The 24,475-nt window shown below is 32.0% G+C and overlaps 2 protein-coding genes across 2 annotated transcripts in view; both read right to left on the reverse strand.

The window, feature by feature from the left end:
• LOC105232156 (putative uncharacterized protein DDB_G0277255) overlaps positions 1 to 21,661 on the reverse strand; it is a 67,081-nt gene extending 45,420 nt beyond the window's left edge. The window contains exon 1 of the mRNA XM_049454568.1: positions 20,857 to 21,661. The gene's annotated coding sequence lies outside the window, so the exon portion shown is untranslated. The remainder of the gene's footprint in view (positions 1 to 20,856) is intronic.
• A 324-nt stretch (positions 21,662 to 21,985) lies between these two features.
• LOC105232157 (60S ribosomal protein L22) lies at positions 21,986 to 24,334 on the reverse strand. The gene is made up of 3 exons (XM_011213773.4): positions 24,206 to 24,334; positions 23,342 to 23,926; positions 21,986 to 22,397 (listed from the first exon to the last, which is right to left on the reverse strand). Exons 1-3 carry the CDS (start codon positions 24,215 to 24,217, stop codon positions 22,131 to 22,133), a joined length of 864 nt encoding a protein of 287 aa, XP_011212075.1. The 5' UTR covers positions 24,218 to 24,334; the 3' UTR covers positions 21,986 to 22,130.
• Between the last annotated feature and the right edge of the window lie 141 nt (positions 24,335 to 24,475).

Genomic DNA, 24,475 nt, shown 5'->3' on the forward strand with positions numbered 1-24,475 from the left:
AACGAATAAAAATAAAAACAGTAGCAAAATGTTAAACTAATCGGCGAAACCGTGGTGAATGTACTTGAAAACGTTGATTTGGGTGACATGAAATCAACGAACCGTTAGATTTTCGATCGACAGTATCGAAAAAGCTTTGGGAATTTTGTACAAGTGTATACACCGTACATATATAAAATAAGCAACTCGTAAGTGCTTCTCATTGAGAGGAGTAAGAAAAAGTTTCTAAACTATAAAATTTCTTGTCAATCCGACCACACGCTCTTCATTAGCTTCTAGAACATTATTGGCTGTTCACCTGCAGCGAAAATGCACATGTGCTTCGTTTATATACAACGGTGCCTGATCGCCCACCTTGACGGAGCAACAAAAGCACGAAAACGTGTGCGCTCTTTAGTTTAACTGCCAAACTTGATTATTTAATTTAAACAAATGATAATTTTTTTGGAGAAGCAAAGTTTCCGTATCCACTCACAAGTTAATTAACGCCGTCACGCCCCACAAACTAACTGTTTTTAAGCAAAAGAAAATAATACATACGAATGTGTGAATGTACTGTGCCATATGGTTGGCAAAATGTACATAGATGTAGAAAAAGTATTTTATTAGAAGAATGTATCTTCATATATACAAACACATATAAATATGTATATGCACATCAGTATATGGTTATACATAGTTATAGATACATGTGTTTAGATTTTTGACTGATGAAAATTTGTTTGTTTGTTACGTTGGGAAAAATGTGCTTTTTGTTTATATAACAATTCGCACGGCTGAGAAGCGGAAGAGTACGAATAAAAATGACATGTACTTGTGCAATAAAGAGTACTCATATTTAATGAGACAAAGTAGAAGAGCAAGAATGAGTGAGCTGCTAAGATAACAAATACCTTTGTATGTATGTACTTACTCGTACATATGTACATATGTATATATGTGAGTATGATTAGGTTAATTTAAAAAATTATCAAATTGCGCTTATAAATCGCTCAAAATTCAATTTTTTATTTATTTAGAGTATGATTTCTAAATTAAGAGGTTACATGGATTTCACGGCTTAAAAAAATATTATATTATTTAATTTTAAAAGATTTAGAGAATACTGTCTTTAATCCGAGTAATATTTTCTTGCGAATTACTCAACATTGAGTTCAATGAAGTTTTTTAAGAGAAAATATTTGTGCATAATTTCGGAACAATATCTCAAAAAATGAGAAAGTAGTTAGCGTACATACTGGTCACGCTGACTTTTTATGTACATATGTACATACTTATACAGTTATGGACAATAAAATAGAATCAAAGGTGTTGCTTTGAAACAATATCATAATTTTTTTGAAATTTTTCATCTATGTAGTAACTTTTCGGCATAATAACAAAGGCAATAATATGTACTTTTAAAAAAGAGGAAAAGATAGCATTGTCGAGTTTTACAGTTAACTGTAATTTAAAAAGTGTAAATAGCATGCCTCGTGCTTAGTGACAAAATAATAGAATCAATAGCGAAATAGTTTCATAAATGAAAAATGTTGACTTTAAAAAGCGTAAAAAGTAGTTATATTAACTTAATTAGATCTGTAGAATGAATAATTGTATCAATTATGAATTTATTTAAAAAAATGGGTCGAGCAAAACATTGTTTAGAGGGGGAAAGATTGTGCGTCCAAAATTTGCAAGGGATGGGTCATGGGTAACGGCAAATTGCAAATATATGAAATATGTCTCAAATATTTGTGTTTGATGCCTTAAAATGTCTGAAAAAATAGCCCGATCACAAAAAAATGACTGCGCAAGTCGTTCGAAATATTGCATGATTGCCGATGCGCGTACCGTTAAAGGCCTCTGCAGCCATTCAATAAGAATTATTTGCAAAAATTTCTTCGAGAACAGTAAGAAGACGACTTGTGGAGAATAATTGCTTTGGCACATGGTCCCGAAAGGTGCCAATGCTGAGAAAATGGCATAGATACAATCGTACTCAGTTTGCAAAACGACACATTAATTAGGGCGGAGCTGAAAATTAAGTAAAAATGGTTCGACATTTTATAGTCTCAATGCAAAATTAATATGATAGGAAATGATGATAGTTATGCATGAGTCCGACGTCCAAAAAACAAAGAAATGTGCGTCCGCTACACGACTAGGTCTTTCAAACGCTGTGGGGGCAATATATTGGTTTAGTATTGTTTCTCATATTGTGTTCCGGGACCTATATTTTGGATACAAGAAAACATAGACCGCTATAAATACGTTAAGGTTTTAGATAATCTCATATTCTCAAATGCTGGCTGGAATTGGCTTTGCATTTTGGCAATTCCAACAAGAGAGCGACCCGAAACATATTTCGGGTCTTGCCAAAAAGTGGTTTTCAGATCATGGTGCTAGCGTTATGGCTTGGCCAGAGTAATCAGCAGATCTGAATCTCATCAAAAACTTACGGAAAATTGTTAAGGAAAATATTGCACCCCTTAAACCGAAAAATAAAGCAGAATTCTGAGAGAAGGTACAAAGGTCTGGTATTCTGTTCCACAGAACACTTTCGGTAGCCTAATTAGGTCTATGCTTAGAAGATGTGCATCGGGATTACACGATTAAGAATACACTACAATGTACTACCAATTTTTCTATTAGTTCCCTTAAAAAAATATTTTTCTTTTATTGAAAAAGTTTTTGATTCTATTTCTTTGTCCATCGAATTTTTGAAATATATTGTTTACCTTTGTTTTTGTAATATTTATGAAATCTTTTGTTCCAATATTTTTACTGCTACCAATAGCACTTGATATGAAGTACATAATAAAAATATAACTTAGTTGAATTTAAATCAAATTCATAATTTTTTTGAAAATGGAAAATTAGTACCACGGATGATTCTATTTTATTGTCCATAACTGTATGTATGTAATTTATAGGACAAATTTTTGTTTAACTACTCGCATGAAAACAGCAACTATTTTTTTAGTTAAAATAAAATTGAGGAGTGGTAGATTAATTAAATAGTCGAAAGAAAAATAAATAAATTACACTAAGGTACTTTATTCAATTAAAGTCAATTAAAAAAAATTTTATTTAAAAAGTCAATTCAAAAATTATTTTAAAAATTCACATATTTTACGACTAACTATTTATTAAATTAGATTAAAAATTAGTGAGTGAAAAGTAGTACAAATTTTAGTTTAAGGAACACAATTTATAATAACAAATGTTTTCTAAGTTGGCAACTCAGATACTACTATCTCTTTAACTGATTACTAGACACGCTTTTGCAATTTAAACCATTTCCTTGTACTATATACTATGAATAAGCACATGTGTACAAATTTTCTACATTGAGTGCTGTCAATAATAGAGATCAGCTGCCGTTTTATTTGTTTTTTTAACACTTTTAAGTGGACAACCCTAATACGGTGGGTTATAAAATGGTCATATGTACTTTTTAATATAAAAAAGTAATTAATAAAAACTAGGCGGAGTCTTAAAAAAAACTATGTTGTTTAAAAATTATAAATTATATTGTGTCAATAAAATAAAACAGTAATATATAATATAAAATTATTTAAAGGTAGCAATAGTAAAAAAAAAATAAAATGTACACCCTTTCTCACCAACACTCAAATAACGAAAAATTAAGTGCGTGTATGTTTGCTTTGCATGCGCTCAATACTTCTGTGCTCTTACACACACAACAACTCTCTTCTCTTGGAATGCTTTTTTAACAACACCACAGTTGTCTCGTTTTTGCGTACTTTTGTTTACGTCAAAGCCTGTTCCGGCCGGTTTTTGTTGACATATTTTTAACAAAAGTCAAAATACAAACAAACAAACAGCGCGATACTGCTAGTACGCGAGTATTTATATACAGCAGAGCGCGAGAGAGTAACAACAAGCAACACTTGAGAACAGCAATAATAACACAACGAATTGTGTACCGCTGTTATGTACTAAACTGTTGTTGTGTGGTTTTGCTTGGGCTGGTGATTTGTTTATTTTCACACTTTTTCACCTATCTGCTTTGTTGTGCTTTCGTTAGTGCTGCTTCTTGAATTTTTAAATATACTATAAGTGTATTGTATTGTACTGACACACATGCGAGGCATATACATACATACATACATAGTTTTTTGTTATTTTTATTTAAATGCTGTTTAAAAAATGCCTGTGAGTGAGCGAGTGAATGGATGAGCGAACGCGGTTGAGAATGCAAGCGTGGCCTTTTAGGGCAACGCGTTGGCATCATGGTTTTTGTTTTTGTTTTGTCTAATTTACACTTTTTTCATTACCGAACGGGCGATTCCATTAGAATACCTGAAGAAATTGCGGTGTCGTAAGCAAAACGGATATAGTGTGCTGGCTTAGGTGTGGAGATAAGAATATTTATTGGACATTTTTATTGCGTATTTAAATAAATGTTTGCATTAAAAGTGCATTTCCGCATTTAAAGAGCAGAGAAAGTGAAAAAATCAAGTATGAAATGGAGAGGAAGAAGGGTTACAGGTCAGTATGTTTAGTAGATGACAGAGGTGATCTGAGAATTGTTGTGAAATTTATTGAACACAAGCATAGGAGGAGCCATTCTAAAATATACAGAAATAAATCCCCGCACTCCTTGGCAGAAGCATTTGTACATACATATGTATAAGCATACCTTTGTCTAAGTAGTTTTGTTAGCTGTCAAAGCAGCTCTAGCAAGCCAACGAATGCTTCGCACACAACAATCTTGCTGCTCTTGTTTTTACAGTTGTTCCCCATTATACATAAAATAACAAAAAGTTAGAATGTAGGAACCAGCTATGGACATACACGAGTACACAATTGACGAATACGAATATTTCGCGAGGAAAAAGTTCGAAACACAACAAAAAATATGTAGGACAAATGCGATGAGAAAACTAAATAAACCAGACAGACGCCAAAAAACGACAAAACAAGTTGTAAAACAAGAGAGTGAAGAAGAGCACGCCGCAGAATTCGGTAAAAAAGACAAATACGCGAGAGCGTTTTCGTATAGAACAATTTGAGAGAAGCGAAAGCTTTAAAAAAGTGTAAAAAAGTCAAGAACAAAAATAAACATACACAAAAAATGTGAGCGAAATCGCATTATATACAAATTTATAAAAAGAGAGCGAAATCGTGGTTTATATACACTACAAAAGGAAAACCACGTTGTATACACTTATAACGAGAGCGTACACTCTGCATATATGTACACATTTATAAAGAGAAAGCGCATCGCAGCCTATATGACTTATTATATTAAGAGAGACCTCATCGCTGCATTATACATTTCTAAAGAGAGCTCGTATATTGCATACCGATATTTGTAAAAAGAGGGATACAATAACTAGCTAGGTGACACAAAAACTAGCTTTTTATTGGACAAACATTGCTTTCAACATAAGTGGATGCGACGTCGCGGGGTGATTGTAGGATTTAGAAAACGTGACATCAACAAACAAGCATTGAGCGAGCTAGCTGAAGTTTGTTTTTCTTTCTTTGTTGTGCTTGCTGCGCTTGAAATGGATGAACAGGTGTAGTAGTGCTTATAGTGGCCGATTCAAAAAAAAAACAAAAAATTCAAAAAAGAAATTAAAAATAAAAAAACGTATTAAAATTTTTAATAGAACTGTTATTATAGGAGTGTTAAAAAATAATGCGCAATCAATTTTTTTCCTGTTTTAATTTAACGATGAGCTTGAATAAATAAATGAAGACTCTAAATAAAAAAAAAAAAACTCAAAAGTTAGTTAGCAGTCTGCTAAGGTACTGTGCTTAAAATGCCACTCATTTAACTGCAAATACTTTCTGTTAAATTGTAGATTTTTTAATGAAAAAAATATGAAGCATACTATTATTATTAAATTTTAAATAGCAAAATGTGATTAAGTAAGACTGTTTAAATTATATATGTAGTATATTCTGAGTTTGTAGTGTTGCCTTAGACAATATAATATGAGCTGAATTTCATGAAAATATTTTGTAAAATGAAAAAGTTTGTACACAAGAACTTTATTTTTAGCGACCAATTTGTATGACAGCTATACATTATAGTGATCAAATATGGATGGATCCGACAAATGAGCAGTTTCTTGGGAGCAAAATTGCAAATCATTATTACAAAAACTGAGAGACTAGTTTGCGTATATTCGCTGGAGTTTCCCACTGGGTGTGACTTCGTAGGAAACTCAATTCACTCTATCCAGGGTATAAATACTATTGAAAACTTCAACTTTACATCCACGTGACTGCACTACGGCATACAATATTGTGCATCGTTAATGCATTTCATTTACACATAAAGTTTAGTTTATAGGCTGCTTTTATTTGCTTTAAACGCATGTTGGTAAAATTAAATATAATTTCCTTATTACTTACTAACGCATTTTATAATATTTCTAACAAAGTAGTGTTAACCACTTGTGTCTACGGTGGCTACGATCGCCACCCTTGTGAAATCACAATAAATTACGTAGAATTAGCGCCGGTGGCTTCACTTTTATTTACATAATTTAGTTGTTGTGTGTGAGCTTGTTTTGTTGCCAACTTTTTGATTGCTTGCTAAATAGATAAGATTGCTCGTAGCCAAATAGATATGCATATTTTCAGAAATTTCAGTTACGATTTATATCAAATGAGGAAAAATACACTAGAGGCAAAAATACAGCTATGGTCAAAATAATAGCAACAAAGGTTTTGTGCGTTTTTGGTGGAATAATAAGTATAGTAAAACATAAAAATGTATATGTACATACATACATACATATGTATACATCGTTGATTTCATCTAAATTCAATTGTTGCATTAAATATAGGAAAATATTAAAGAATATTTTTAAAAAATTATTGTAAAAATTTTACTAAATTGTTTATAGTTAAATATTATCAAAATCAAAATTTAACATTGTCTGTGTTCGCAACTGCAATTCTTTATTTTTGATTTAATCGTAAAAAAATGGTGTAAAATAAAACTGGATCACAAATAATTTATTTATATTTTTTTGACAAAAAAAAATATTGAAAATTTAAAATTTTAGAAAAATATAAATATATACATATGTACATACATAATTTAATTATATATTTTTTATAAAAAAAATTTGAAAAGTAAAAATTTTATTAAATTTTTTTTAAAAAGATTTTTATACTAAGTTTTTATAATTAATTTTTTGTTTTTATATTTTTGTAATATAATTTTTTTATTAAAAGTTTATTTCTTTTTACACATTTTGTTATAGCAAGAAATAACTTATTTATTTTTATTTTTTTTTTAATATAATCCATTGAATTAATTGAATTTAACAAACAATTAAAATATTAAATTCATTGTTTTATAAAATTATTAGTTTGTTATTATTATTTCATAATTAACATATACAATTATATTATGTTATATATTACTAATCAATAAAAAATAATTTATTTTTGATTTCCTCGTTGATTCTTTTGGCTTGATTATCAAAAAATTGCAATTTTCTAAAGAGGAATGTTATTATTTTAACCAAAGCTGTAGGTATAAACTAGGAAGTTAAAGTATCTAGTTATTTTTTGTCGTAAACCAAATCAGACTTCTTTTTAAAATCAATAACTTATTGTTTCAAAGTAAAAATTATCAGCTAAATAATATTAGAAATTTGTGGAATGTCTAAGCACCATATAAGTCATAGTTAAAAGTGTATCGATACATTTGAAAAATGCCGTTCCCACGACAGTCGGGTCTACGTAACCGGAACGGACCCGGATTTTTATCCGACCAAGAGCTGTCAACTCGGCAGAATCCAATCAATCGGAAAGTGACAGATATTCAGTAAAAAATCTAAAATTGACGAAATGAATCGCTATTCACTATTCTACAGTTCGCAGATTGGGCAGAAGATCGTTTGACCGAGGATGGTCAATTTTACCGAAAAATCATCTTTTCGGACGAGGCTCATTTCCACCTCGATGGTTACGTTAACAAGCAGAATTGTCGCATTTGGGGCACAGAAAACCCGCACGTAATCGTTGAGAAGCCAATGCACCCAGCACGAATCACTGTATGGTGCGGATTTTGGTCTGGTGGAATCATCGGCCCATTTTTCTTCGAAAATGAGCGATATCGCACAATGTTAACCGAATTTTTCTTCAAGCAAATTGAAGAGGAAGACTTGGACAACATTTGGTTCCAGCAGGACGGCGCTACGTGCCATACAGCAAACGCTACACTCAATCTTTTACGCCCTATCTTCGAAATTTAAAGATTTATATGGCCCGCCCGATATTAAAATATATTCAAATAAGAAGGAATTAAAACAAGCTGAGCCACAAAGAGCATGATATAATTACTACAAACTTGAAGATTATATAAAGAAGTCTATGTGAGACCTTCAATAACTCATTGACCCATATCATGCCAATAAAATGATCGACAAACATGCACTAACTAGTGGCGCATGAGTAAGTATTTGAAAGGAAAATGCAAAAAGTAAACGAACTATACCGATTACTTATACCAACTATTGCAGCATAACCTTCAGTTTGTTTGTCTTTAGTTAGACTAAAAAACAAAAAATATATATATACATATGTACATACTAAAATGCTAAAAACCCAAATACAAAATTATAGCTACACGTACAAACGCATGTATCCTCCAAAAACAATTACACACGCCGCGATAGACGCTAATCTCCAACGCCAACGCAGATTAGAAAAGTTGACAACAAAAATACAAAAAGTGAAGAAAGACAACAAGAAAAGAAAAAACGGAAGCAACGCTATTTAGCACACTACCACTAACAGAATCACACCGAAACTGTTGTTGCTACCAACAAAACTACTCAAGTAAACTACACGTGAGCACATTTTGATATATGAAGCGTCCAAATAAAATTAGGCAACTAGTGCGGCAGGAGCGTGCGTCATTTTAAACAAATAAAAGCTTTGAAGCCAAAATTCGTGATAAAATAATATCAAGAAAATGGCGTCAAAAGTGTGTGGAAATAACAAATTAAGCAAATATTTAACATGTGACCAATAAAAAAACTAAAACAATAAAGAAAAACGAAAAAAAGTAAGTGGAAAAAGAGGGCGTACGGACCATAAGCGCAACAGGCCAAAAAGTTGGTAAAAGCCAAGCCGAGCAGCGAAAAATAGCGGTGCAAACACGATATAGTATTGAACCGAGCACTGACAACAATTGTACATACATATATAAGTGTGTATGTGTGTATCAAGTACGTAAAAATATAAAAGAAAACGATATTTAGTGCTGTTATACAAGTAGCCACCAGTGCGTATGAGTAATATACATATACAATGCTTGTTTTTTGATACCCTGAACTGAGTATAGTAAGTTTGCCATGAAGTTTGTAACATCTAGATGGGAATGTCAGGCACCCTATAATAAATAAACGATCAGCGCGAATAGCCGTGTCCGTTTTTCGTCTGTCCGTTTATATGTATATACGCGAACTAGTTACTCACTTTTTGATATGTACCACTATGCCCAAACATTTGAATTTAAACTGCGCGCGTCGAAGGATTTGGAGAATTATTTTTTGTTTTGGGTTGGTAGTACTGTCAGTCACATTTATGTCAAATTTCATGTCAAAATATGCATTAGTGTTTGAGATACGTGTCGTTTTGTGAGCTGCTAAAAGTGAGTATTTCGTTTTTTGCGATGTCGAAATTTGTGGAGCAAAGAATTTGCATTAAATTTTGTTTACGGAATCAATTTTCTGCTGCGGATACGTTGAGGTTGGTACAGAAAGCCTTTGGTGATGAGGCTATGTCTAAAAAAAATGTTTACAAGTGGTATAGTGAGTTCCAAGCCGGCCGTGAAAGTGTCGTAGACGATGAGGGATGACTGCCCTCGTAATTCGTGATCATTTCGCCAAAAACTCAAAACTGAAGGCCATCCCGGAAAGTGACTACAACTAGTACTTCGAATATTGGAAAATCCATTGGGGATTACTTTGAAGGGGATGAAATTGATATGGAAGAAAAAATAAAGAATTTTCAAAATAAATACAATGTCACCTTATTTTTCCCCCCAAGAAGCTGCTCATTTGTCAGAACAGCCGATATCGGATCATTACAGGATATAGCTGCCTTTGTCTTTGTATGAAAAACTTTTTTATTTTAGAAGATTTCTTTATGAAATTATTGTTTTAGGCAACACTACAATCTCCGAACAAATTGTTCAGATCGGTTTACTATAGTATATAGCTGCCATAGAAACTAACCGAACAAAATCAAGATAAAAAATAACTGTTATACACTTTCATGCTATAAGAAATGCACCTGTGAAGGGTATAATAGCTTTGGAGCAGCCGCAGCTAAATTTTTGTCTTCATTGTTTTGCGCTGACTTTCGTTTCTAATTTTATAATAAAAGCACGCGAAAGTGAAAAGTGTCGATTATTATCAAAAGAGGCTAATCAAACAGGAAGAAAGCAATTTTATTTGATTAATTATATAGAGCTTTTAATACTTTCAAAAGCTTTTGCAAACACGTGCTTATAAACAAAGTTGTTTTGTACTTTTTTGCGCTTTTTATTTGTATTTATTGTTTTGAAACATTATTTATGTAAATATTTTGTATGTGTTTCGCGTCAAGCGGCTGTATATGTTTGTATATTTGTGTCGCTTGGGCCAAGGCACGCAATGCCAAACTATCGCAAGCACACTTAAAACTATTTTTAGTGAGTTTAGCGGGAGAATAGAGAAAAGAATTGCTTGACGCACAATGTGTACCTGTTTCGGGAGGTAGTCAAGCAGACTGCCAGCATCTTGGATAAGCTTGCAAGCGTATAAGTTAGACAAAAGAGCCAAACATTGAAAGATTTCTTGAAAACAATTTAAATTTCAAGCGTTTAACGCTAAATATAAATCAATGCGATGAAGAGGTAAGTAGTTTTCAAAAAACTGCTAAAAAGCGATTATAAGTACACATAAATTTTTCGTGTCGGCTGTGGCGTAGAGCAAAACATAAATTATCTATACATATTTCTACAAGTAGAATATGAAAAAATAAAAAAAATAAATAGTTTTTGTATGCGTAATTGTGCTGGTATTTATGTATAATATTTCTATTTAAAATACACTCACTTGTTGTTTGTGCAAAGTGTGTTCGCGCTTGACCGCGATAACCAATGTAAGTACATGTGTACGTCTAATATTAGCTAATACCTCATTAGGTCGGCACTTTGTAGTCTCTAAAGGCAGCTTATTCAACTTTAATGTTATTAGCGTTTCCCTATAACTAACACCTTTCTGCAAAAACCGCTGCGAAGAGAGCGTGCATTTTGTATTAAACTTTTTGCTTAACTCTTACAAAGCTAGTGCAAAAAAGCTGGATTTGGTAAGAAATACAACAGAATACAATAAGCGTGCAAAATCTTATATGCAAACAGTGCGTTGCGATAAGCGAAAATCGTATGACCGCAGACAGTATAAAGAATTTGCAAAGCAAAAATGCGAAATAGTGTGTATAGTATTTATAGCAATAAAATAGCAAGAGAAAACGGAAACTTCGGCTGCAACGAAGCTATAACACCCTACACATGCGCTTGGCTTATAGCATAAAAGGGTATAAAAAGCTCATTATCAATATTTGTTTTAGATCAATTTGTTTAACAGGAACATTGGACAAAAAAACACACAGAAATCGCAATTAATTCCTCGGTTAAATGATATTTCCATATATTATATAATTTCCATGCCAAATATGAGCGCGATCTCCCAATCAGTTTGTTTACAGCTGTTGCTTAAGTCGATACCCCTCCGTAGTGCGTTGCAATTGCAATGTATAAAAATATCAAACAAAGTTTTTGGCCCAAATTTTGTATTTTTAACCAAATTGTCGTTGAAAATATTGGAAAAGACTTACGTCGATTCAGTTTTATCAAAAACACAAGCCTACGAGTGGTACAAAGGCTTCAAAGATGGTCCAGAGATTGTTGAATGCTCGTTCTGGAAGACCTTCGACCTCTTCAACTGATGAAAATATTAAAAAAAATGAAAGAAATGGTGCTTGAAAATTGTCAGGCAAGTGTTAGAGAGATGGCAAGAGAGCACGTCATCTCTCTCGCGGCCGTTTAAATGATTTTGGTGGATATTTTGGGTATGAAACGCTCGACTCGTCTCCATAAAGCTGATTTTTTTTCAAAAAGAGTAACGTAAACAGGTTTCTTTGGATATGCTTGATCGTGCGAATTCCAATCTCACATTTATGGAGAGTATTATAACTGCCGATGAGACATAGGTTTATAAGTTTGATATGCTAAAATTTGTTTCGAAAAGACTGATCGGCTAAGGAGATCTATTTGGCTGTATTGAGGCGTTTGCGTGAGAACATCCGTCGGAAACGGCCGGAATTGTGGAAAAACAAATCATGGATTTTACTCGATGATAATGCACCATCACATCGAACCATGACTGTGACCGAATTTAAAGCTAAAAACGCAATGAATACCATGGATCAGATCCGAAAGGACCAAAAATTTAATTTAATTTAATTTTTTTGCAGATGAGACTCTTGTCATATAAGTGAAACATAAAAGTCGATTGCATCGATGATTAACGTTATCGGCCTTACACAAAAATCGCACACGAACTCCTAGTTTTATTCGAAAAGTCAATAGTCTATATAAATATGTATTGTTAATTATGTATTTCGCAGACAGTTCAATCCAGAAGCTTCTGAACGCATAATTGTGGCGTCCACAAAATTTTATGGATTTTTAAATAAACAAAAATGTGTTGCGTACGCATAAGTATGTACGTGTTACGTCAACGAGGCGATAACGACGCCACGCTTAAAGCAAAAGAAAAGCAAATATAAAACACAACTAAAGGAAAGCGAGTGCAAAAAATAAAACTATGCACACACTTTATTATGAATGTGTGAATTTTTCGCAATTTGCCAAATTACACTCGTTCTCTTTCCACCGCAAAGCGCTACCTTGACGAAAAAGTTTAAGTCAATATGCACTGATATTTTAAATAGTAGTATGTATGTATGTACTATGCGAAGTACAAGTAAAAACGTATAAATCACTATCGAACAAGGTAGCAACAAATTACCGATTGCCGGTGCCTGTCTATACTTCGGTTAGATATGTACATACGTATTTATGGATGTATGAACCCTAAACGCACCATAAACGGAGCGGTTTATTGACAGAACTTATTCCTATTGTATGGTATGTATCTGCAATTGAATATACGAGATACATAGTTCGAGAAGCATATTCTTTATGAATAGTCAAAAAACTTACATAAAAGATGTAGGAAAATCTTCTGATCGTCTCAAGCATTTAACTTCAAAAATTATGCAAGAAAATATTAATAATTTTAGAAAATTCAGGAAAATTTTTGGTTTTACGTTTTTTTAGGATGTTTAAGGGTTTAGACCAGACTGGAGTCCTGATAATTGGTACAACTTTGGATTTATTCTGGAAGCATGAACAACGGATCAAAGTTCTTTTAGTTAAAAAACAAAATTATATTGACATTTTGATACTAAATGCCGCCACTGGGAAGATCTTCGGAATAACAATTTTTATGATTCAAGAGACTTGAGCTATTTTAAACAAAATAGAAAACGAGATCTACACATTGTACACATTCATACGTACATCCATCTGCATTAGAGCACATAAGATTTTTCGCAATAGCGAACTTGTACACACAGTAAATTAATTAGTAGTAAATTTTTTATAAAAAAAAAGTTGAAAAAATAAAAAAAAGTTGTACATAGATCACTAAAAAATTTCATTATGTGGATATAGGGAATAATTTCCGTTAACGACCGTCGCTCGGTTAAAATTTACATGTGGAAGCTGACTGAGCCAAAAGCTTCGGACACTACGACACAATAGACAAGGAAAACACTTTTTCAATACACAACTTTGGGACCTAAAGTTTCACAATGGGCCCCCTAAAAATTTAAATGTATCGCGGTACTAATCTAGAGGCGTGGAGTGGAAAATGTAATTAATATTTTTGCGATAAATTTTTTTATTAACAGAGAAAAGGAATACAGCAATTAAAATAAAATATAAATGATTATTCTATAATAAAATGGCAATACATATCTGGAACTCCGGAAAAGTTGGAAAAAATATCTTCAAATAGTGGCTGTCTGAAACCACTGTTTTGACTACTCCAAGACAAGACAAGATAAGCTCATTAAGAATCTCAGAAATTTTCATGAAGTTTGGTCCAGTAAAACCTTAGAAATCGTAGGTATCGCTTAAAAAACACAGTTTCGAGAAAAACTCATTTAAAGTTTCACTTTCGGTCAAACCAGTTTTGATGCCGGGTCAGCGAAACACCTACATACATACCATATAGTATATTTCCGAAAATAATTGAAAGTTTTAAACTCTTCTCGTAGACATATTCTTGTATAGTTAAACTTTAAAAATATAGAAAAACGAAAATAGATTTTTTTAGACTAGAATACTCCATTCAGCCAAAAAAATAGTTTCGAGGTTTTGAAAAACATAGACTGGTTTAACCCCTTAATAAGGAAAACAATGGGAAGCACAGACGCCAAGGTTACTTCAATTGCAAGAGGTAAAGGTTGCTTTGCACTCCGAGTTCGCCACGGGAACTAACGAATCAGAGAGAAGAGAAGTAACGGTAGAACACATACATATGTATACTTATGTGTGGAATAAACATATATACATACACAACTGCATGCATATGTGTTTGTGCATAATATAAACTGATGCATGTAATAATTTTCGCTTCATATTTTTTAGCTTTAACACACAAACAATAAAAAGTGTGTATGTGTGTGTATAAAAATAAATTAACATTATTAAAGCGACAACTAGGTTTTCTATTGCCTGCCTCAGCGCTGATGAATACAGAAAATGGTGCGTTCCTCGTTATCAGCGAGTAATAAACAATAAATATTTTCCTGATGTCGTCGTTGTTACCCCGCAATAAAACTGGTGGAGACTGAAATGAGTATACTTCATGACTTGTTAAGAAGTTTTGTTAGGAGAAGGGGGCAAAATAAAAACTTTGTATTGAAAAAAGCGCTTGATACAAATTTTTACCACTGCGTAATGTCTATTAAAAAGTTACAATAAAATGAAACAGTTTCGCATTAAACTTGGAGTGGTTTGGCCTCCAAAAAGAGTAGTCTGCTATTATATATTAAATTATTTATTTATATACTACACACATACATACATATATACTAAGTACTTTTCCATCTTCTATGAATTTTTTTGCCCTTAATTATACAAATAACGTACATGACAACAAAAAATAAGTAAAATAAATAAAAAAAAAATGCGATTAAGTGTGTACGCATTCGTACTCGTACTCGTACGCATACTTGGAAGTTGCAACATCGACTAGAACAGCACAGCAAATGGGGCAAGACAAGATCACCTCATGTAAATATACTGCATATGCCTCTGTGTACATATTTATGTATGTATGTATGTATGGATGTACATAGTGCTCTATTAACCGATGTCAACAACTGATATATTATAAGCATACTTAATAGATATACTTGATGCATACATACATACACAACAAACAAGTGCAACACATATGAACATTATTTGAACAATGAAGAGTAGCAAAGAAAAGAAAACAAAAATAATTAAGGAAAATAATAAATAAAAACCATTGTATGTATGTATGTATTACATACATATAAATAATTAATAATTTAATTAATAATTTAAAGAAAAATAATTAATATTTTCGAAAAAAATTAAAAAAAAAAATTAGGGAGGGGTTAGTTAAGGTTTCAAGGTAAAAAAAAAATACTCTTTTGCGCATTTATTTCTGAAATATGGATTGAATTTGTCAAATTATAATCAAATCTTCCCCCAAACGTTCTCTGATATTTTTTTGCATTTGAAAATTTTTTGACGGGCACTTAAAGTGTAAACTGTTATTTCGCATTAAAAATTCCGCCATTTTGTGTAAAAAAAATATTAACATTGGGGCGGTATTTTACATGTTAAAAATTTGTACAAAGTTTGAAATTAACCGGTCAAGTAGTTTCGAAAAGAGAGTGAACAGGGACTTCGAAAAAGTAATTTTGAGAAAATCGCGTCTAAAGTTTATGAACTAAAAAGAGACGAAAAAATTACCCTATATTGTCAAAAGTGTGCTCAAAATTACTCAATCCATAATTAAGAAGTAAATTCGAAAAAAAAAATAAATTTTTTTTACCTTGAAACCCTATTATTACTTCCCTTAATTATATTCAAATAAAACAAAAATTATAAATGTATTAAAAAATAATAAAGAAAGTCCATAAATTAAAATAAAAAATATATATTAAACAAACAAAAAAATAAAATATGTAAATAATTAAATATTTAAAATAACACAATAAAGAATAAATAACATATAAATAGAAATTATATTCAAAATTTTAATTAAAAAGTATTAAATAAAATAAATTAATAAACAAATTAAAATAGAAAATGTTACATGAATTAAAAAAATTACATATACATATATTTAAAAATTAGAAAATTTATATAATAAAAAAATAAAATGTAAAATATGTACATATATCAACAAAAATATTTAACAATTAAAAAAAAATTAACAATAAAAAAAAAATTAACAATTAAAAAAAAATTTAACAATTAAAAAAAAGTTTAAATTTAATTAAGAAAATTAAAAACAAATTTAATTGAAAACGTATTTGAAAGTACATATATAATAAGTAAAATTAATAAAAAAATAGCATATAAATTAAAATAATTTAAACTTTACATAAAAGAATCAAAAAATATTCGTGTATTTTTTCAATAAAAAAAGTTTTAAAAAATAAACTAAAATTAAAAATAAAACAAAATAAACAAAAATTATGAAAAATATTTCAGAAACAAATCTTACAAAAATTGCGAAACTAACTTTGTTGAAAACATAAAAATATGGTGCGGATTTTGGTCTGGTGGAATCATCGGCCCATTTTTCTTCGAAAATGAAGAAGCAACCGCCGTTCGCCGTGGTGAGCGATATCTCGGAATGTTAACCGAATTTTTCTTCAAGCAAATTGAAGAGGAAGACTTGGACAACATTTGGTTCCAGCAGGACGGCGCTATGTGCCATACAGCAAACGCTACACTCAATCTTTTACGCCCTATCTTCGAAATTTAAAATTTTATATGGCTTACCCTATATAATTACAATTTTTTAAGTGTAGAGGCATTCATCGAAACATGAACTGTTCGAAAACCAGCAATAATCTTAATGAGTCTTAATGTAAAAACACTACTCATGAAATCTGAAGGAAAAAATTACAATTGATGTGCTAAGAGTTCTGTGGGCTACGTGTTAAGAAATTTTTACTATCTTTTCCGATTTTTGCAACCCAAAATTAGCAAGAAATAGCCTCTAACATCACAGTCCCCAAAATGACAGAATTTGACAGAAAAATATTTTTTATATTTCATACATTTCATGTTGTTGTTGTAACGGAGCAATTCCAACGCAACCGATACCAGGGTACTGGACTCGACCCGGATTTTATCCAACCAATGGCTTGTTTTGAGAACTAACTCTCTTTGGATAAGTAAGTAAAGCTTGTCATACCATTATTCATCATTTTCGATATTTTATTGAACGCCCCTAAAGCTTTTGCATATCCAAAAACTAAGTGCATAACAATTAGCGCAATGGACAACTCACTAGACTTTTTAGCATCTGTTCACCGCCTTCATTTACATACTGCATACATAAGTATGTATGTACTTTTATATTTTTCTTGGCAATCAATAATGGACATTTAAATATCTATCTGCTGAAATATATGTATATAACTGCATAAATATGTATCAATGCATGCATGTATAATGAACAAAAAGCCTCACGTCAATGAAGTAAACCTTCAAAAATTAGCATAGAACTGCGACTTGATCTCATTCGTCACGAAGTCAATCTTATATACAGATTTATATATGTATGTATAAAGAATTACTTGGCCACACTGTTTTAGTGAAACTTAACGATCATATGCGGCACAGCCGATTGATCGCGCAAGCGAATCAATACTTTTTCTTTTTAAATTTACTTAGTTCAATCATACGAAATGTATGAGTATGTACATACATATGTGTGTATATACATATGTATATACAAAGTAATTGTTAATATCAATAAAAATGTGACAAAATATGCAGAGCGCAGTGTTCCTTTTAAAAACTTTACATGAGTAAATAAAATTTGTTTCTGTTTATACAAATTACTATCATTAACCTATTATATTCATGGGTATTAAGTATTGCTGATTGATTGATGTCTGAAAGTGTTAATAAATAATATAAATTATTTGCTATGCTTCAGATATACGAAAATAAACAATAACTACCGAATATCGAATATACACGCATACATACATAAATATATTATTATTGGTATATGTATATACTTATGTTGTATATACTTACATTTATTTATGATTTATGAATTATTGATATGTTGATAAACAAAACTGTTAGCATGAAAATAAAAGGTGTATAGTTAATAAAAAGTATATAAAATATATAATATGCGTACATACTGTCGTACATCACGAGCCGCTGTCGTCCACAAACATACATATGTAAGTTTTGAATTTTCAAACGCCAAAAAACACTTCAAAATTTATACAAAATTCAGTTCAATTCAGTTTAGTTGAAAATTTTTTAACATAAATGTAGGCGTTTTGAGTAGTTGAATATATACACACATATGTATGTATGTATGTATATGTAGGCACATGGTAAGTAACCCACAAAGCGATACCAATGATACGGTGTTGTAAAATATGACTTTACGTCATATTTGGCACGTGCCAACTGAATTGTATACGAGCAAACAATTATAGAATTAGAGATTACAACAGTTACGCTCCTTTCGATAGTGAAAATAAAAGAAATAATGAACATGTTTTCCTTTATAATAACTCTGAAAGTATGAGCACTCTAATATATTGAGTCAATCAGTGCTATTATACATACCTTAGCAGGTAATTCAGTTTATAAACTTTTTAGATTTTATAAAAAATTTCAAAAATAAAAAAACAAAATTATAAAAAATACTGAAAAAAATTATAAAAAATACTAAAAAAATTATAAAAAGTAAATTGCAAAAAATATTTTTTAAAAAAATTTTAAAATATTTAAAGAAAAATTATTATTGTTTTTATTAAAAAAATATTTCATTATACAAAAATACATATGTATATAAAGTTTTACAAATGTTTAAAAGTATATAAAAAATATTTAAAATATGAAAGCTTAAAGAATGCAAATAGATAATAGAACAAAAATAAATAAAATAAAACAAAAAAATATGATAAATTATATAAAACTATAAAAATAACATAAAAAAGTTAAATATAAAATAAAATTTTTTAAAATATAAAATAAGAAAAATTATATAAAATACTTATGAAAATTATTAAAAATAAATAGCAAAATATACAAAAAAAAAATGAAAATATTTAAAGAAAAAAATTTTTTTTTAATAAAAAAATGTGCATACATACATATGTATGTATGTATGTATGAAAAAAAACGTTTACAAATTTTTAAAACTATATAAAAAATATTTAAAATATGAAAGCAACAATTTAAAAAAAATTAAATTATGTATTTGGAAATATATAAACAACATTATTATTTAATTTAAGGTATGTACAACGGAGAGTTCTCCTCCAAAAGTTAAAAGTTATACATTATTTCCATCATAAGTGACACTCCACGAATAACGTCACTTTAAGTTGCAAGTACAAAATTATATAGTTCGGCCCCCCAAAATTCTACCCTAAATCTGCACCTGCGTACATAACTAGAGTATGTATGCATAAAAATACTTAAATATGTTACGGATTCTGTTAAAAACAAACTCTAACACTCAGCAGTTAACCCTGATCTGTTATTTGCACTATGGTTGGTTGTTTAGGTTGTTTATGTGAATTCAACGTTTCTTATATGTATACATACATAAGTGTATATGTATATGTATGCATAAAAGAAAAAGAGGAAGCACGGGAATTTTTGTTTGCAAAACAAATGCTAAAACAAAATCTTAGCAACGCTAAGGCTCTATTAGACGCCTTAACCTAGTAACTGACCAAAAAAGGTTGACAACAATGAACTTAATGCGACATCTGTATACACTTATGTATGTATATACACATGTATAAGCACGTACATACATATGTGTTCATGTACTATACAATTTATGGCAAACATACATCATCATTCAATAAACGCACAAAAAAAAGAATTGAGGAGGGAAAAAAAAGTAGTAAGTGTGTACATATGTATGTATGTATGAAAAGTATTTTATAAGTATGTATATGTATATAAATGGTAGCATTTAATTAAAAGTAATCACTTTAGACTTTAGTTTGCACTTACCTGCAACAAATATATGTACATGTATATAAGTAAATACATATGTATATATTTATGTCTGTACGTATTTACGCAAATATCAATTATATACATACAAACATACATATTTATGTAACAATATTCCATGCTGTAGCACCCACAACTGGCTACTAGCATGCAGCAACTTTTGTGCCCCCCACCCTGCTATAACACATTTTTCACAAACATGCTTATGCAGTACATACATACATACGACTATACACAGATATTCTGCTTACTCGCACTCCAATTGGAACTTGTCCGTATTGCGTATTTGCGTCCACATGGAAGCGCAATGCGCTATGTTGTTGTGTAATCATACCTAGGGGAAGCCAAACGGGCAAGTGTATCGGACAATGAGCACAGAACAAAAATTGACCGTAGATATAATGTGGTCCAGTTAAATTAATCATTTAGGCAATATGTACTAATATTAAACGTTGATTTTCACTTACCACTATTGAATGCCCTTTGGAACTTTCAATTTACACACTTAAATATATTTATGCAATATAAACGTATACATTCATATGTAATTAGTTTTTCATAGTCCTTTGCACAATTAATGGTTGACAATTTGCTTGTTTGTTCACTAAACACAACTTTTGCGTACATTTAGTATTTATTTCATAAGAATAGAGTATTTATTCTGCATTTTGTCGATTGCACAAACACTTTTGTTCGCTAACTTTTCCACGAGGTGAAGAAAATTTAAATTTTTGTCTATTTTGCGTGCTGCTATTGACTCGAGTATACATCTGATGACAACGACAACACGACGCGTTTTAGCTTTTTAGCGCCGAATGTCGGAATTCGTGCGATAGAAGCAAACAACAAAAGCAATGTCAGAAACGCCAATAACCCAACGAAGTCGACGCCGCTGTCACAGTATTCTGCGGCCGATGAAGTACATATATGCATAGATATGTATTAGGTAAAAGAGATTAAAAAGTAATGAACTAACGGCGCAAAACAACAATGCCCTAAGCAATACCCCTTCGTATACACAGCAAGTAGAACGCATACATAAGAAGCGGCAGCGACGTCGTCGGCACTTGCTTGCTCGACTTCGGCTGTTTTCTGTTTACTTTTTACACCGACAGCATCGGACAAAAACAAACAAAGTTAACAACAACAATGTAACAGCGACAAAATGCCATAACAAATGTGTTCGGGTGCGTTCAATGGCATTTGTTTACGTCTGTTCAGCAGTATGTTCAGGCTAAGCCATTTCCGCCGAAATTTGTTGAAAAACATGTGACTGCATGAAGAATGGCAGAGATGTGACACTGGCAAGACTACAGGGTGTCAAAACGATTTAATAAGTGTTACAGTGAAGAATTTAATAATTCTCTCAATTAAATATATAATTAAAATTAAATGTGTAAATATCAATTTCGTATATTTTTTAATAAACAAAATACTATTATTTTATTGTAAATAATTTTAAATTTTCTTATATAGAAAGCCATCCTAAAAGTATGCCAATATTTTAAGCTACTAATCAAAATCCTCATTCTAACCCAATTCATCAAATTGTTTTCTGTGGAAATACCTCCAAAAATCAAAAACAAAAACCAATAATTATTTGTCCACACAAAATCAATTTGTGCTCCAATATATTTTTTACCGTTGGGACAGGACTTTCAACATATTTAACATGTTAAAAGTTCTGAGCCAACAGCATCACTTGTATTTTTTTTTGGTTAAAAATTTTATAAAAACAAGTTTACTCGGCATCCTCATCTTCGTCATCGTTGGAGCTGATTCTGAAGTAACGGAGTTCATAGGAATCCTTATCGTTGGAGACAACACGGATCCAATCACGCAAACTGTTCTTCTTCAAGTAACGCTTGGTCAAGTACTTCAGGTAGGCCTTGGAGAAGTGCACGTCCGAGTTCACGTACAATTTCATCTTCAAGCGCTCGAATGTGACATTGTTACCAAGGTTGTTCACTTTGCCGTTGACCTTTAGGCGGGCTTTAATGTACTTTTCCTGCAGATTTAAAGAAATAAATTATAATAAATTGTCGAATCATTTAAGAAATCAATAATTTAAGTCAAATAAGCTGAGCGTGTCTCTTGCAGTGTTAAGCTACAAAACCAAGCGAGTCATTTTGCAACCAAAAATAGCAGAGTGTGTGTTTACTTTGCCACTGAGTACACTGCCTTCAGAGCGACAGGGCCGAAGCTTCACTCTCTGACGACAAATCGGACGTGGCAAACACCTAGAATTAGGTACTCATAAATATGATTGAAATTAACTAGATATTTACCTGTGCACCCTGCGCGTATTTTAGGGTACGTTGTATTGCGTTTAAAAAATACTGCTGCAATTTAGCTTCCTGCGACAATATATTTGATCCGCTTTGAAGCCTACAACGTTCAAAATTTCGAACGTTAACGCAGGGCGCACTATGGGTTTTGGCCTGTATACATGCGGGTGCATGTAGTACAACCCGGGACCCACCACTGGGCGGTAGACATAGCACGACTTGGCACTGTTCACAGCCGGTTGCACCACTGGCCAGACCTGGTTCTGACGATCAGAGGCTACCCCGATGTGCAGCACCCAGAGTCCCGTTTCGAACAGCAACCCCCAACAAGTTGGGGAAATGAGGATTTCGTCGGTAGATAATGCAGGCTCGTTTAAAGCCAGAAATAACAAGAAACTAAATAGCAACAGCACAATAGTGTATCCATAATTGTTAGACTACTGCGATCGGCAAAAAGCCTGTGCACAGCAGTTTAATTGTTATGGAAGTCACTCTACCACAATTAGAGCTATCACCGAAACCTTCGAAGTTGCAGCATCGATGACGAATAAGTTGTGGGCGCGCTTACATAATATATAAAACTTATGAACTATAATTTAGTAGACAAATGCTGTTTACCGAATTGCGGCAAATTCCTCTGGACGTACGCAACGAAAGTACTTACAAAATCGGCAACATCCATGATGTTATCTTCAGCAATGTTGGTGCAATCGATTCCGAAACGAAGAGACACCTTCTTCTTCTTCAGTCCCTTGCCGCGCAACACGTTCTTCTTGGTAACTTTGCCAGCGGCAGTAGCAGCTGCAGCTGATACGGATTTGCGTTGTGGCTTGACAGCCTTAAGAACTGGAGCCTTTGGCTTCTCAGCTGGTGCGGCAGCGGGCACAGCGGCTTTAGCTGGTTCAGCTTTTTTGGCTGGTGCAGCGGCGGCTGGTTTAGCTGCAGCGGGTGCTGCTTTCTTTGCGTCTTTAGCGGGAGCAGCCTTAGCATCTTTCTTGGGAGCGGCCGCAGCTGGTGCTGCCTTCTTTGCATCCTTGGCGGGTGCTGGCTTTGCAGCAACTGGTTTAGCAGCAGCCTTCACTTCCTTGGCGGCTTCGGGAGCCTTCTTCACATTTTTGGCAGCAGCGGTCGCAGGCTTAGCTTCAGCCTTTGGTTTTTCAACTTTGCCCTTAGCAGCGGTAGCTGCTGCGGGTGCAGCCTTTTTTTCGGCTGGCTTGGCGGCGGATTTATCACCTTTGTTGGTTTTAGCCTGTAGTAAGCGAAGAAAGTCATATTTAGAAATATAATATTGAATAATTTAGCAATTTATGTATAAAATGAGCAATTGTCATATATACATATGTATGTGATGCAAATCTTTTACTTCAATACCGAAATTTAATCGTACTGTTCTTTATACATCCTTTGTTTATTCTTATAAGAATTAACATTTCCTTTTAGTTAAACTTATATGAGACATTACTTTAATAATATTTCACATTTACATATACGATTAAAGTAATATTTTCAGATATTTTGGAGCACTTACAGTTGGTGCCATCTTTAACAGCAGGAACCACGGAGAAAAAGAACTTTAAAATTTGCTGTCAACCAAGGTGTTGCCAACCATCTTTCACACAAATTTCCCCAGTATATAGTTAAAGCTACCATATATGTATATTTTTATGTCAAAATTTCCCCGAAACTTGTATTGCCACTATTGTTAATTATAATTTCATTGATTAAAGGCAAATTTCACACATTTCATGTAGTTTTTAATTTATATAATTAATAAAAAAAATATTAGCATTTTTAATAA

This window comes from Bactrocera dorsalis, chromosome 4, assembly GCF_023373825.1.
Source record: "Bactrocera dorsalis isolate Fly_Bdor chromosome 4, ASM2337382v1, whole genome shotgun sequence".
NCBI lineage: Eukaryota > Metazoa > Arthropoda > Insecta > Diptera > Tephritidae > Bactrocera > Bactrocera dorsalis.

What these genes read in the sequence shown, in the direction of transcription:
- LOC105232157 (XM_011213773.4), bottom strand. An exon ending in TCATGGATGTTGCCGATTTT is followed by an intron (nt 22,398 to 23,341) that starts GTAAGTACTTTC and finishes TTAAATCTGCAG; the next exon opens with GAAAAGTACATTAAAGCCCG.